This window comes from Pristis pectinata, chromosome 29 (assembly GCF_009764475.1).
Source record: "Pristis pectinata isolate sPriPec2 chromosome 29, sPriPec2.1.pri, whole genome shotgun sequence".
Taxonomy (NCBI): domain Eukaryota; kingdom Metazoa; phylum Chordata; class Chondrichthyes; order Rhinopristiformes; family Pristidae; genus Pristis; species Pristis pectinata.
The window spans coordinates 19,982,853-19,997,955 of record NC_067433.1 but is presented as its reverse complement, the minus strand read 5'-3'; the positions used below and the strand labels follow the sequence as shown (position 1 = coordinate 19,997,955).

General features: G+C 44.6%; 1 protein-coding gene across 2 annotated transcripts; it reads right to left on the bottom strand.

The window, feature by feature from the left end:
• Positions 1 to 118: 118 nt before the first annotated feature.
• On the bottom strand, positions 119 to 10,544 carry tti2 (TELO2 interacting protein 2). Of its 2 annotated transcripts, none has more exons than XM_052040986.1 (8): positions 10,441 to 10,544; positions 8,546 to 9,280; positions 8,032 to 8,218; positions 7,288 to 7,380; positions 3,098 to 3,279; positions 2,037 to 2,180; positions 1,778 to 1,940; positions 119 to 908 (listed from the first exon to the last, which is right to left on the bottom strand). In XM_052040986.1, exons 2-8 carry the CDS (start codon positions 9,232 to 9,234, stop codon positions 828 to 830), a joined length of 1,539 nt encoding a protein of 512 aa, XP_051896946.1. In that variant the 5' UTR covers positions 9,235 to 9,280; positions 10,441 to 10,544; the 3' UTR covers positions 119 to 827. The 2 variants fall into 2 exon arrangements, with proteins under 2 accessions (XP_051896946.1, XP_051896945.1); XM_052040985.1 differs by lacking the exon at positions 10,441 to 10,544 and adding an exon at positions 9,368 to 9,818.
• Positions 10,545 to 15,103: the final 4,559 nt, after the last annotated feature.

Below are 15,103 nucleotides of genomic sequence, written 5' to 3'. Positions count from 1 at the left end.
ATACTGCTGTGCTATTATGAACTTGACAGCTGGTGTCAGCAGCTACTGTGTGAACCAAAGTGTGGCAGGTAAGGTTGTCTGGTATAGTGTACTGTACAGTTAAATGGATGAGTAAAATGTTTAGAGAATTCCTTCTGTCCTTGATAACCTTTAGAAAAAGAATTTCCCAGTCACACAGCCTCAGGTTGATTCCCTGCTGTGAGGAACTTTTTGTTTATTCAGTTTTCAGAACCTGGGCATCATTACCAAGGTCAGCATTTACTGCCCATCCCTATTTGCCTGAAACAAGGTGGTGGTGAATCACTTTCTAGAACTACTGCAGTCTTATTAAAAATACTCCCACAGTGCTGTTAGATAGGGAGTTCCAGGAGTTGGTGTTGGAACTGCATTCATCCTGGAGAATGGAGAGTATTCTGTCACATAAGATTATTAGTCACGTACATCGAAACACACAGTGAAATACATCTTTTGCGTAGAGTGTTCTGGGGGCAGCCCGCAAGTCTCGCCACGTTTCCAGTGTAACCCTTACGTCTTTGGAATGTGGGAGGAAACCCAGGCAGACATACGGAGAACGTACAAAGTCCTTACGGACAGTGACTGGAATTGAACCTGGGTCGCTGGCGCTGTAATAGCATTATGCTAACTGCTACACTACTGTGCCTGCCCTTTCCTTACTGGTAGATGATGGCAAGGCTTTCAGATCTTAGAGGGGGGTGAGTCTGAAGAGCTGAATTTTCTGGTGGACTTGCAATGAGATGGGACAGTGACCACAAAGTTTTGCCTGTGTTTATTACAGTTCTGTACAGATACAGTTCTCACAACAATTGTTACACGTCTTGCTGCACCTTCTGCAGACACTCCAGCACTGTTGCATTCTCACAGTTCTGCCGCACTCCTTCCAGGAGAACCTAAAGAGCACAAAGGAGATGAAGGGCTGTTAGCTGTATGGTAATGACTCGGGTACAGATTGTCTGGTGGAATCAAGTGACATTTCTTAGCACTACCCTTTGGAGTGTTTATAATGTAAGTACTCCAACCTAAACTTTTTTGAAGCCTGCCCTGATTACGATGGGCTAACTCTGACAGCTCTAATGCAGTTTCCATTGGCCTGTGGACAGAGTGCAGAGTTTTGTAGGTAGTTGCCACTAAGACACAACCAGCAAACTGGACCCCTGGTTCTGTGAAATCAATGCAGTTATTTTAATTTTAAAATATTTTGCTAAGAATACAGTAATTATCTTTGAATAAAAATGTATTTGGAAAAAGCTAATTTATGAAAAGTGGTTTTGTCAGAGTAGTGTGATTGATTTTACTTTCTTTTTAAAAAGAAAGCTTTTCATTTTTAATACCATGGCCTCTTTTACATTCACTTGCGGGGGCAGACAGGGACTCTGAAGATTTCTGAACAGTCCTTATTTTTGTATTATTTATTTGTTGTAATTTGTTAATTTTAATGTCTGTTGTTAATTATAACTGTACTGCTGCAAAACAACAACATTTCACACAATAATTCTGATTTTGAAAGACAGCACTTTCATCAGTGCAGCATTCCCTCAGGAACTCCACTGCAATATCCAACTTCATTTTCGTGCCCAAATCTTGGAGTAAGACAAACTGCAACTTTCTGAATCAGAGACAGAATGCTCCATCTGAGGCACAGCTGAGTTTGGAAGAAATGACAGTTACTGTTTTGAAACATTGATTCGTCAGGGTGGAGGTCTTGACTAATATTTAATGCCCAACCAAAGTGCTGGTAGACCAACGGGCACAACCTTACCGTCACTTTGCGTTCACAACAGCGATTGAGCAGAATCAAGCATTGGGTGGCATCATGTAACAGTTCCTCTCTCACCCGGGGTGGTGTTGGGCTCTGATCAGTTGCCACATCATATATGAATCTGAGTAAGGATTTAAGCAAAACCTCCAGCCTCATGGACATTCTATTCAATAACAAAAATAAAGAGAAAGATTTGTCACACATCACAGCCTCGGGAATGTACTCTTATATCATTGATTCTCCTTAGTTATAGTAGTACCTGGGCCAGGCCTGTTGGATCATGCTCTGGAACGCCTGCAGAACACACAGCCTGGCTGTTTCCTCAGGTCCATCGTACACCTCCAGATATCCAAGAATCACCCTCTGTAACCGCTTCAAGTGCCGAACAACCAGAATTCCGAGCCTGGCAACAGAAGCAAATGAAGGTTCAGTGATGCATATCCTGCCGGTTCCACATCAGAGTGTTGGAGGATCGGAGGGGTCTTCCCGTTAGCAAGGGGTGTCTGCATTCCATGTGTACACTCAGTCCTCATTATCCAGTGATTTGCTGTCTGTGATCCATGTATTCACAAGATTGGCTCCAGATGACTCAATTTTCTAACAAGTATCTATAAATGTACACAGTGAAAAACCAATCATTGTATAAATATGGTGATCAGTTTCCAGACCACTTATGCCAAGAGGCTCCTTGCTACACAAGAGCTGTCTTTGTTTACACAGCTGCTGATTTCAAAGTAGATCACTGCTTGTAACTTTCATTTGAGTTTGTTTACTAATATTTCCTTTTAGGTATATAAGCATTATTTATTAATGCATGATATTGATTTTAAAACTACATGGCATTTATTTGGGTTGTATTAGGTACAAAGGACAAAACAGATCCCTAGTTGTGTCTGCGATTTTTGTTATGGGGAATAACAAGGACTTAGGATAGTTCTGCTTTCCCCAGTCTCTCCTGAAATATTTATTTGGAGAAGTTTGTGTGGTGGCCATTTTGTTGAGGGATGAGTCCAGCTATTGAAGAGCTGGCTATTCGCATACAATAGGCATTTTAGTTTCTCCATTTACCAACAGAGCCTGAATTTTGCAGTAGGATCACTAGGTAATGAATGGGGAACGTTATATTAAACCTCTGATGTTCACAGTTCAGAATCACAATGAGCAATCCATAAAGCTTCTAGCAATCAGGATTTGGGGGGTGGGGATAAGTTGGTTTTCATGGGGATGCAACTGAGATATAGCGAGAATGCATTGCTTCGCATGAGCAGAGAGTCTGTACAACCCAAACTCTCGTCTTGATAATAAATATAGCAGTCTGACCTTTCAATGAAGACAGGCAGGTGCTTGGCATACACTCTTCGAAGAGGAATCTTATCTTCAACCTCCATATGGGTAAGTATCAGGCAGAATACTTTGTCATAGCGATTTGCTCTCTGTTGTCCTCGGGTGACGTGTGGCTTCTCTATGATTGGGAGAAGGTCAAGTAAACAGGACAGCACAGCCTGAAACAGAAGGGATTGGTTATGGTTCATCTTACAGGTCATGCCTGTTCCTTTCCCATTCACTGGAGGTCAAGAACTGTCAAGGCTGATCCATAGTTAGTCTCCAAGAATAAACCGAGCAAATGGTCGAAGGCTCAGCAAGTCAGGCAACATCTACAGCGAGAGAAAGAGAATTAATGTTCCAGGTTGCTAAGTTTTCATGCAGGAGGACTGATCTTGGACAAGAGGTGAGGAATGTGCTGTCGAAACATATCTCATACAGTAAGGATGGTACCAGTCAAATTTGGGTTCAGTTTAAGAGATGCCAGCCAGGCCGTAGTCTACGCCTGCTAATTGAGCTGTCAGTTCATTCTCAGTGACCCTGCATGCCTTCTCTGCCATTTATTAAGATACAGTAAATGCCCATTTACCTGCACTTCATTTCCTTCCACTACCTTCTGAGAAAAAACTCTTACCTCAGTCCAAAATGACCAACAACTTATTGAGACTGTGACCTCTGGTTGTAGAGCCCTCATTCATAAACCCTGTTCAGCTCTGTAAGAGTTTTGAGAATACAGGCCTAGTCTAGTCAAGCCTGTCCTCCTCGGAACCAGTTTGATGAATCTTTATTTCATGGACAAAGTATACCCTTTTTAAAGTAAGACCAAAACTGTAGAACATATTCCAGGTGCATTTTCACCAAGGCCCTATACCAGGTCGATAATTACAATCTCTGGCAGGAGGAGATGGAGGAGACAGGATCACCTTCACTAGTCTGCTTATGAAGTACGTTAATTCTTTGAATCAAGCTAACATTGGGAAAATATTAACAAGATGCAGGGCTAAAACAGACAGGACTCTGCACTGTGTCCCTCTGCCTAACAAAGACTGCAAGTTGCACTGGTAAACGGTCACAAGCAGGCACAGTGAGCGGTGCACGGACACAGAAGGTAGTGGCACTGCCTCAGTTCCAGTGACACGTGGTCAGTCCTGATCTGTGTGTGCACCTTCTCCCTGTGGCTGAGGATTTCCTCCCATGTCCCAAAGGCGTGCTGGTTGGCAGGTTAATCATAATAAATGTGTGTCCGAGAATCGGGTGGGGCTGATGGGCATGTGAGAGAAGAAATGACAAGAGAAAAAGTGGGTGAAATGGACTGATTAGATTGTTCTGAGAACTAACAGACGATGGGCAAAATGGCCTCCCATATCATGAGAAATGAATCACTTTTGTAGCTGGACACTGGAAGAGTTTGCAAATCACGAGGCTGCAATGTTAATGTGAGGGTGATGCCACAGTTGGTGCTACTGCCGCACAGCTCAGGGACCTGGGATCAATACTGATACTGCTGTCTATGTGGTGTTTGCACGTTCTCCTCGTGACCTCCTGGGTTTCCCTGGGTGCTCTGGTCTCCTCCCTCATTGAAGCCCTGCTGGCAGGTTAATCAGCCACTGCTGATTACCCCTTAGTGCAAGGTAAGTGGCAAATGAGAAAGTGGGGAGTTGATGGACGTAGGAGAGAGAATGGGCTACAGGGAGGTAAGAAGGGAAGGGGGACTGATGGGGTCACTCTCCTGGCAGATGGGATGAAATAAAGTGTAGACTATTTTCTAAACAGGGAGTGAATTCAGAAATCAGAGGTGCAAAGGGACTTGGGAGTCCCAGTGCAGGATTCCCTAAAGGTTCACTTGCCAGTTGAGTCAGTAGTAAGGAAGGCAAATGCAATGTTAGCATTTGTTCCGAGAGGACTAGAATATAAAAGCAAGGGTGTAATGTTGAGGCTTTATAAAGGTGTTGATCAGACCACATTTGGAGTATTGAGAGCAGTTTTGGGCCCCATATCTAAGGAAGAATGTGCTGGCATTGGAGAGGGTCCACAGGTTGTTTACAAGAATGATCCCAGGAATGAAAGGGTTAATGTATGAGAAGCATTTGATGGCTCTGGGCCTGTACTCACTGGAGTTTAGAAGGATGACGGGGAATCTCATTGAAACCTACCAAATATTGAAAGGCCTGGATAGAGCAGACGTGGAGAGGATGTTTCCAGCAGTGGGAGAGTCCAGGACCAGAGGGCACAGCCTCAGAAGGACGTCTCTTTAGAACAGAGATGAGGAGCAATTTCTTTCACCAGAGGGTGGCGAATCTGGAATTCATTGCCATAGTCAGCCGTGGAGGCCAAGTCATTGCAGAGGTTGATAAGTTCTTGATTAGTAAGGACGTCAAAGGTTACAGGGAGAAGGCAGGAGAATGGGGTTGAGAGGGAAAAATAAATCAGCCACGATTGAATGGCGGAGCAGAGTTGATTCTGCTTCTATGTCTTATGGTATCATAGACCAAGATGGACAAATGTCCTATTTATGCCATACAGTGGCATACAAAAGTTTGGGCACCCCTGGTCAAAATTTCTGTTACTGTGAATAGCTAAGCGAGTAAAAGATGACCTGATTTCCAAAAGGCATAAAGTTAAAGATGACACATTTCTTTAATATTTTAAGCAAGATTACTTTTTTTATTTCCATCTTTTACAGTTTCAAAATAACAAAAAAGGGAAAAGGGCCCGAAGCAAAAGTTTGGGCACCCTGCATGGTCAGTACTTAGTAACACCCCCTTTGGCAAGTATCACAGCTTGTAAACGCTTTCTGCAGCCAGCTAAGAGCCTTTCAATTCTTGTTTGGGGGATTTTCGCCCATTCTTCCTTGCAAAAGGCTTCTAGTTCTGTGAGATTCTTGGGCCGTCTTGCATGCACTCTCGAGGTCTATCCACAGATTTTCGATGATGTTCAGGTCGGGGGACTGTAAGGGCCATGGCAAAACCTTCAGCTTATGCCTCTTGAGGTAGTCCATTGTGGATCTTGAGGTGTGCTTACGATCGTTATCCTGTTGTAGAAGCTATCCTCTTTTCATCTTCAGCTTTTCTTACAGATGGTTGATGTTTGCTTCCAGAATTTGCTGGTATTTAATTGAATTCATTCTTCCCTCTACCAGTGAAATGTTCCCCGTGCCACTGGCTGCAACACAAGCCCAAAGCATGATTGATCCACCCCGTTGCTTAACAGTTGGAGAGGTGTTCTTTTCATGAAATTCTGCACCCTTTTTTCTCCAAACTTTCCTGCGTCCTCAGCACAAAATTCAGCGTCAGAAGTTTGCAAAGGAACATGTAAGCAAGCCTGATGCATTTTGGAAACGTCCTGTGGACTGTTGAAGTTAAAATATAACTTTTTGGCCACAACGAGCAAAGGTGTGTTTGGAGGAAAAAGGGGACAGAATTTCATGAAAAGAACACTTCTCCAACTGTTAAGCACGGGGGTGGATCGATCATGCTTTGGGCTTGTGTTGCAGCCAGTGGCACGGGGCACATTTCACTGGTAGAGGAAGAATGAATTCAATTAAATACCAGCAAATTCTGGAAGCAAACATCACACCATCTGTAAGAAAAGCTTAAGATGAAAAGAGGATGGCTTCTACAACAGGATAACGATCCTAAACACACATCAAAATCCACAATAGACTACCTCAAGAGGCACAAGCTGAATGTTTTACCATGACCCTCACAGTCCCCCAACCTAAACATCATCGAAAATCTGTGGATAGACCTCAAAAGAGCAGTGCATGCAAGACAGCCCAAGAATCTCACAGAACTAGAAGCCTTTTGCAAGGAGGAATGAGCGAAAATCCCCCAAACAAGAATTGAAAGACTCTTAGCTGGCTACAGAAAACGTTTACAAGCCGTGATACTTGCCAAAGGGGGTGTTACTAAGTACTGACCATGCAGGGTGCCCAAACTTTTGCTTCGGGCCCCTTTCCTTTCTTGTTATTTTGAAACTGTGAAAGATGGAAATAAAAAAGTAATCTTGCTTAAAATATTAAAGAAATGTGTCATCTTTAACTTTATGCCTTTTGGAAATCAGGTCATCTTTTACTCGCTTAGCTATTCACAGTAACAGAAATTTTGACAGGGGTGCCCAAACTTTTGCATGCCACTGTAAGTACTACAAGGGGATAACATTTGATGGGCTTCAAAGACTTTACTCACCTGAATGAGGAAGGCTTCAGGAGTATACAGGTGATTGAAGAGAGCATGGTACACCACCTGTGCCCGGTTATACTGCAAGAGCTCTGCAGCAGGCTGAAAGAGAACACAAAGCTGTTAGGTGCACAGAAACACCTTCAAGGTGTCTGGTACACCTCAAAATAGAATGAGGTAGGAACAAGAAAACTATTGGGCCCAACAATGTCCATTTTAATAAATCCATTTTAGTCCACAGTCTCACTTCAGCAGTAAATTCAATTGTCTCCTGTATTCATCGTTACTGTCCATTAGAACAACCAGCCACCCGTATCCAAGTGCAAGTCTAATGTACTTCTCATTTAATACAATAAATTGATGACTTGTACCTTCAGTTTAGGTTTAAATAAAATGTAGCATTTTAATACGAGCCAATGCTCCACGTCCAATTGATTTAGAAATGCAGTCACTGCTCTGCTGGTAAAGGCAGCAAAGAATTTGCAGAAGGTCCCACAAACAGTGAATATGAACTTCCGCCAGAATACCAGTAGAACTCTGCTGTTCAAATCACATCAGGATCGGTCACAGAACCCAGGCCAGCAGGAGCTTCAGTTTAATACCTAGAAGACAGTGCGGCACTCTCTCAATGCTGCCACGTTTCACACTTCTTCAGAAATATTTCTGCAGACTGCTCCGCAATGGCCCCCATGTGAATCTCCCCCCTCCTTCCCGTAATTCCCACCTGAGCCCCACTCTCTGGCCTCCACGTACCACATTGTCAATGACGTGCTGCAGACACCTCACACCCAGAATCTTATTCTCTGTCCTGTAGTCGTCTGAGAAGAGGAGGGACGGTGGCAGCACTGTGTCCAGGTGCTCAGCCAGCCAAGGCCTCCTCACCCTCTGCAGCAGCCACCGAAATACGTGTTTTGTGGCTGGATTCAACTTCCACGTGTTTCTGTAGAAATTTGCACACACAAATCAGTTACTAGCACTCCATTAAAAAAAATGAAAAAAGCACAGAAGAGTGCAGTGACATTACACACCCATAGGTGAGATCCAATAGGTGGGGAAGGCGGATGTGTGCAGTTCCTGCCAGGAGCACAAGTTCTGGCTATAATACCGAGGAGATTCAACACTGAATCTCCCGCCACACTGACACTACCTGCAGTTGGGCAAGTTACCTACATTATTTACCCCTCTCTCTTCCAGCTGAGAGGAGTTACAAGGTTTATCAGAGAGAGGTGACCACTTGGTGACAGCGAGGAATCTAAAATGGACTCACTTGTTCATTTGTGGCTTCATCAGATGTAGCACAGCTCCTAGAGCACCACAGCCTTCCTCCTGTGATCCACACAGGAGTTCCACAAGAGTCTTGCACCCGGATGCCTGCACTGAGGCAGCCAGCAGCTGATCTGCAGCCAACCGAGATGCTGCATTGGTCCACGGCATCTCTTGGCAGTGTGTGGCACAGAAGATGACCAGATGCGGCAAGATGGCTTTCAAAACAGAGTCGGGTGAAACTCCAGCAGAGCTGGACATTACTTGCATTGGCCTTACTGACAGTTTACTGACGAGAATCTGAAACATCTCAGCCACACTGTGGGCGTTCCCAGGTATCGCGGAATAAGCACTGTCAGGCAGCTCCCCAATGTCGGTCTCACATTGTGGCAATGCTGAGTATTGGGTCAAAGCAACAGTCAGGTCAACGTAGATTTGAACAAGGTTCACAGTTTCACTTTGACGATAATTGTTGAGAAGCCAGAGAGGGTCAGCATGTAAAAGCAAATCCTTTACATCATCCACAACTGATCCTTTATCACTCCTTAGATTTTCAGTTGACAGGTCCTCCAGGAACTTTTTTAGAACCTCCCCAACTACAGGGACTTTCATACTCTGATAATATTCCTCTTGCTCGGTCCTGCTTTTGCCTGCAAGTTGCAGCTTCTGGATGATTTCTGAAGGATCCTCCATGGTACTGGATCTTCCTTTGACTTGTAATCAGAAATTCATATTTAACCTGGGGAAAAGAAAGTATTATTGTGTTTTTGTAGCCAAAGCAGTGGAACGAGTACCAGGAGACGACACAGTACAGCACGTTACTCACATGAATGTCTCAACTTATCAGCTGCAAAATGTAGCAGTTTATCGAAGTGTTTACAGACACTACTTTAGAGGGAGTAGATCACTGACGAACAAATAAAACTAGGAGGCCATTCAGCCCCTCGTGCCTGCTCTGCCTTTCAGCAAGATCATTACTCATCTTTTACCTTAACATTACTTTTCTGTACAACCCCATGTCCTTTAGAAACCTTTAATATCTAAAAACCTATCAATCTCTATATTTAATATACTCAACAAATGAGCCACAGCAGCCCTTTTGTGTAATGAATTCCAGAGATTTACTGTCCTCTGGGTGAAGAAATTTCTTGTCACTGTATCGAATGGTCTTAAAAAGCCCATTTAAAGAATTTTTAAGCAGAAATTGCCTTGATTTATTTAAATCCGCACAAATTTTAGAACAAGCAAAATGTAGAATTTTCACATCTCAACGTGTTTATTTAAAATGCCCTAGTGACAAGCGAAGGATTGATGAGCTAATCAACAAACATTGTATATTACATGAAAGTTAACAAGATAAAAAAATTCTCTAAGCAAAAGACATGCATTTTCTGTTGTATTATAATGTCCTTTGGGCCAGATCTCCATGATTGCAGGCAAGGAACTTGGTTCATTAGAAATGCCCATTTGTCTCGGTGCATTGTCCTGTTTCTGACTGTAGCGTCTCTCATCCTCCACAGTTAAAGTGTTGTCCTGTTCGAAGCTACAAACCCTGGGTATATTAAATACAACGCAAAATGCCGGGAATGCACAAGCTGCAGTCAGTGTCTGTGCAGAGACGCAGCACAATCCCAGCCCGTGTGAAGGTGCAGCTCCTGCCGGGACCCTGCGGCTGCCGTTCACCGGACCCGGCCCGCTCCCCGGGTCCCGGGACAGGCGCGGCCCCGGGTCCCGGGACAGGCGCGGCCCCGGGTCCCGGCCCCGTGAAACTTCAGCCGGAGCCCGGCGGCCCGCTTCAGGGCCTGCCTCGGCCCGCTGCCCGCCCCCGGCTCCCCCCTCCCCCGGCGCCGGCGGACGGCCCGCGGTCCCGCCACCCCCCCGATGTAAACACCCCCTCACCTCCCTCCCCCGCGGCCCGGCATCTGCTTCCGGTCAGAGCTCAGCCCAGCGGAAATCCCTGCCCGCATCGACGCGGACCGGATATTCCGCGGACCCCGCCAACGCACTCGGTGTCACCGCCTCTCTGACGTCCGGACAAATTTAACTCACACTTTAGTTCCGGGCCTTCGTGCGTTGCCCCAGCAACAGCTGGTTCTAACACTGGGCTGACCCCAGGTGAGAGACCAGAAGAACGCGGTCATAACGTTATGTGTGAATAAATCTGTCTGTAGAACGGGGGTGAATCTGATCATGTTGTTTAAAATGTGTAGGAACTTTCCTCTGATGGGGAATTTCAGAGCTGGTCCATCAGAGGTTCTGTCAGGGAAGCGCTGAATATAAAAGCGAATGGAGAACCTGACACAAAGCGTCATGTAAATCTGAGGTTTTCATCCACAAAACCTGTGTCATAACTTGGATTGATTTATGTTAGGGAAGGTATCAGATGGAACTAAGGGGGTGGGAATGGAGATGAGAAACAGATGAGTCCAGGTGGAGCAGTTTGGGCGGCTGAGGAGACTTCGCTTGGTATAAAATTTGCTTTAAAACGAGTCAGAAGTGGACTTCAGCTTTGTTACCAGTTTCTGTTTCTACCACCATCAGAAAGAAAGATGTTAGTTGGTATTGGTTTATTATGTCACGTACCGAGGTACAGTGAAAAACTTGTCTTGCAAACCGATCGTACAGGTCAATTCATTACACAGTTACATTGGGTGAGTACAGAGTGCATTGAGGTAGTACAGGTAAAAACAGTAACAGTACAGAGTAAAGTGTCACAGCTACAGAGAAGGTGCAGTGCAATGAGGTGCAAGGTCACAACAAGGTAGATCGTGAGGTTTAAACCTGCATGTAACTTTTCTCCCTTTGCCCTTAGCCTCAGTTGGTGCTGTATCATGTTACGTGTATAGATCCTTGGGACTGGGTATTCTCAGACACCTCACTGTGCTTCATTTGGATGTTACCAAGGCATTTGTCTTTGAAAGCTTCACAGCCAAGACTCATCCTATGAACATGTTTCCACCAATGTGCTCATCACTAGATGGCAGTGTTAATCAAACATTTAACTAATCACTTCTGCATAATTAAATCCAGCTCTGAGGGAAGCATTTTTCACAAGCACAAAGACTGTTATTACCGGTTCCCCGACACAAGCACTTCCTTTCCACCTGTATCTCAGCAAAACATAGTGGTATAGCTGGTAGGGCTGCTGCCTCACGGCTCCAGAGACCTGGGTTTCCTGCAGGTACTTCCATTTCCTCCCACGTTCGAGGATACGTGGGTTAGTAGATTAATTGGCCACTGTAAATTGTCCCTTGAATGTAGAAGAGTGGTAGAATCCTGGGGGAGTTGATGGGAATATAGGGAGATTAAAATGGGATTAGTGTTGGATTAGATGGTCAGTGTGGATTTATTAGGCCCAAGGGCCTGTTTCTGTACTTATATAACTATGATTCTTAAAAAGTGCTTCCTGATCGAACTCCTAATAGCCTAGCTCCAATTTTAAGGTTCTTGATATTCCTTCAGTTAAGACTAAGGTGCACTCAGCTGGTAGTCTGTGGAATACAAGTTCCAAATCTCAAGTCGTTTGTTGAGGTGATTAGCGAAGAAAATCTTTCAAGAAAGCTTCACCCTCAGGGTGCTGACTGTTGGCACCATTTACACAGCAGCAACAATGAAACATAATCGGGGGGAATGAGCCCCTTTGGAACAGAGTACGGGATGGTGAGGAAACAAAGAGAAATGAGGGTGAAAACAATTAAAGCCACCTTATTTATCGGGCTACACTTGTTTTTTCCATTAGTGAACTAAACAGGAATCCTCAGGTCCCCAATCGTGTACTGTTAAGGAGTGACTCAGTGGTCACACCAAGTCCTACACCAGCTCACAAGCTTTGAGCATAAAAATTTAGGCTGACACTCAAATGCATTTGAGGGGGAGCACTCTCTGAGGTGCCTTCTTTTGGTTGAGGCCCCATTTGCTCACCCAGATCCCACAGACCTCTTTTGAAAGTAGAGCAGGTTTGTTTCCTTTGGTGCCTTGGCGAAGCTTATCCCTTAACCAACATCACTTGAAGAATTATCTGGTCCTTCTCTTATTGTTGTTTATGAAACATTACTCTACACAAATTGGGTGCTTTGTTTCCCTACATTACAAGAGCATCCAGACTGGCTGTGTGTTTATTTGATTGTAAAGCACTTTAGCAAGTCCTGAAGTCATGAAAGATGACATACATCTTTCTACTGTTGTTGGTAACTTTAAGCTGCTGAAATCTAACCAGACCTGCTACAACACACAAAAAGCTGGAGGGACTCAGCGGGTCAGGCAGCATTGATGGAGGGAAATGGACAGGTGATGTTTCGGGTCGATCCCTTCATCTGGACTGCAGCAACACATCCTGTAGTATCATAGCCCAGTCTGATTAAATACCTGGAAATGTAATAACTGTGGATTACACACAAAGCTCTTCCAACATGCACTGTACACATTGTAACCAGCGATGGAGAAGTGGTCCTTATCACCCTGCTCGGTCACAGCTTTAATCAGATGCTAGTCACAAAGGCGAGCATTAAATCCAGGCAGAGGAAAGGTCAGTCCCACTATATACTTCCATTAATCAGACAAAGAGCACCTGACAACATCATCTGATGCAATATTTGTTCACCTGCTGCCCGGGAAGCTGTCTGTGCATTCAACAACAGATAACAAAGGGTTCTTTACTTTCTTATATTTTTGGAAGAAGTGTATCAGTAAGCTGTGATTAGTAAACTCTCAGACTTTAGGAAAACACTACAAAAAAGAATTGGGGAAAACTATAAAGATATAAAGAACACAGGACAGGAACAAACAGAACATTATACCCCTTGAGTCTGCTGCAGCAGTCAATAAGATCATGGCAGATCCTCGCTTGGCACCCAGTCTCCATAATCCAAGACCCCCTTGGTATCTAAAATCCCAGCCTTAAATTTACTCAATGACTGAGGATCCACAACCACCTGGCGTCAAGAATTCCACAGCCCTCTCACTCGTAAGGGAGTTTCTTCTCGCTCTGTCATTCCCTCAGTTCCGTATTCTGCGGCTAGTGGAACCAGTATCTAGGAGCAGGCACGGAGAGAACGTCCTGGAGGGCTCATCCACTGAGGCAATATGGGTAGAGCTCAGGAACAAGGTGCAGTCACTATGATGGGGTTACATGCAGGCCTCCCAATAGCCGGCGTGAGATAGAAGAACAGATATGTAGGCAGATTATGAAAGACGTAAAAGCCACAGGTTACATGTAGTGGGTGACTTTAATTTTCCCAATAATTGACTGGGATTCCCTTTGTACCAGAGGCTTAGATGGGACAGAATTTGCTAGGTGCGTCCAGGAGGGTTTCTTGACACAGTATGTAGATAGTCCAACCAGAGAAGAGGCCATACTAGACCTTGTATTGGGGAAATGTGCCTGGCCAGGTGATCAGGGTTTCAGTGGGACAGAGTTTTGAGAACAGTCATCATAACTCTGTTAGTTTTCAGATAGTTATGGACAAGTCTGGACCTTGGGGGAAGATGCTAAATGGGGAAGAGCCAGTTACAACAGTATTAGGTAGGAGTTGGGAGAATAGACAGGGAACAGCTGTCGTTGGGTAGGTCCACATCTGATTGGTGCGAGTTGTTTAAGGGCAGCTGGTCAGGATTCAGGATCCACATGTTCCTGTGGGGAAGAAAGACAAGGAAGGCAAGGTTCAGGAAGCTTGGATGATGAGAGGTGTTACCAATTTAGTCGAAGAGGAAGAGGAAGCTCATGTAAGGTTCAGGAAGCTGAAATCGGATCGGCCTTTGAGGAATATAGAGGAAGCAGGGGAGAAGTTACACAGGAGGCTAAAAGGGGCCGTGAAGTGTCCTTGGCGAGTAGGATTAAGGGGAATTACTGTTATTATGTTTATTTCTGTTTATTTTGTGATGTAAATTATGTTTGTATTAATTTAAGTTTATGTAATTTCCGTTCATCATGTCTGTAATGTTCTGTGCTGCTGCTGCAAAAAGCTCATTTTCATGGCTGGATATGTATGCCCATGATAATAAACTTGAACTTGTACTTGAATCCCAAGGCATTTTATCCATAAATTCAGTCCTGATGCAGGGTTTTGCCCCAAAATGTCAACAATTCCTTTGCTCCCAAAGATGCTGCTCAGCCCACTGAGTTCCTCCAGCAGACTGTTTGTTGTTTCACCAAGGTGTTGCCTGGATTAGAGAGTATTTGCCGGAGCGGTAAAACAGACTGTGATTATTTTCTGCAGAGGGTTGGAGGTTGAGGGGATACCTGATAGAAGTAGATAAAATAATGAGAGGCACAGACAGGGTCGATGGTCAGAGTCTTTTCCCAGGATAGAAATGTCAAACACCAGAGGGAATAGCTTTAAGGTGACAGCGGGAAAGTTTAAAGGAGAGTTTGGAGCAAATTTTGTTACAGACGGTCTGGTAGGTGCCTGGAAGGCGCTGTGAGGGAAGTGGTGAAGGTAGATGTGATAGTAACGTTTAAGAGACGTTTAGACAGACACATGAACAGGCAGAGAGTGGAGGGTATAGACCATGTGCAGGTAGGTGGGATTAGTTTAGTTGGCATAAGGAGTGGCACAGACATTAT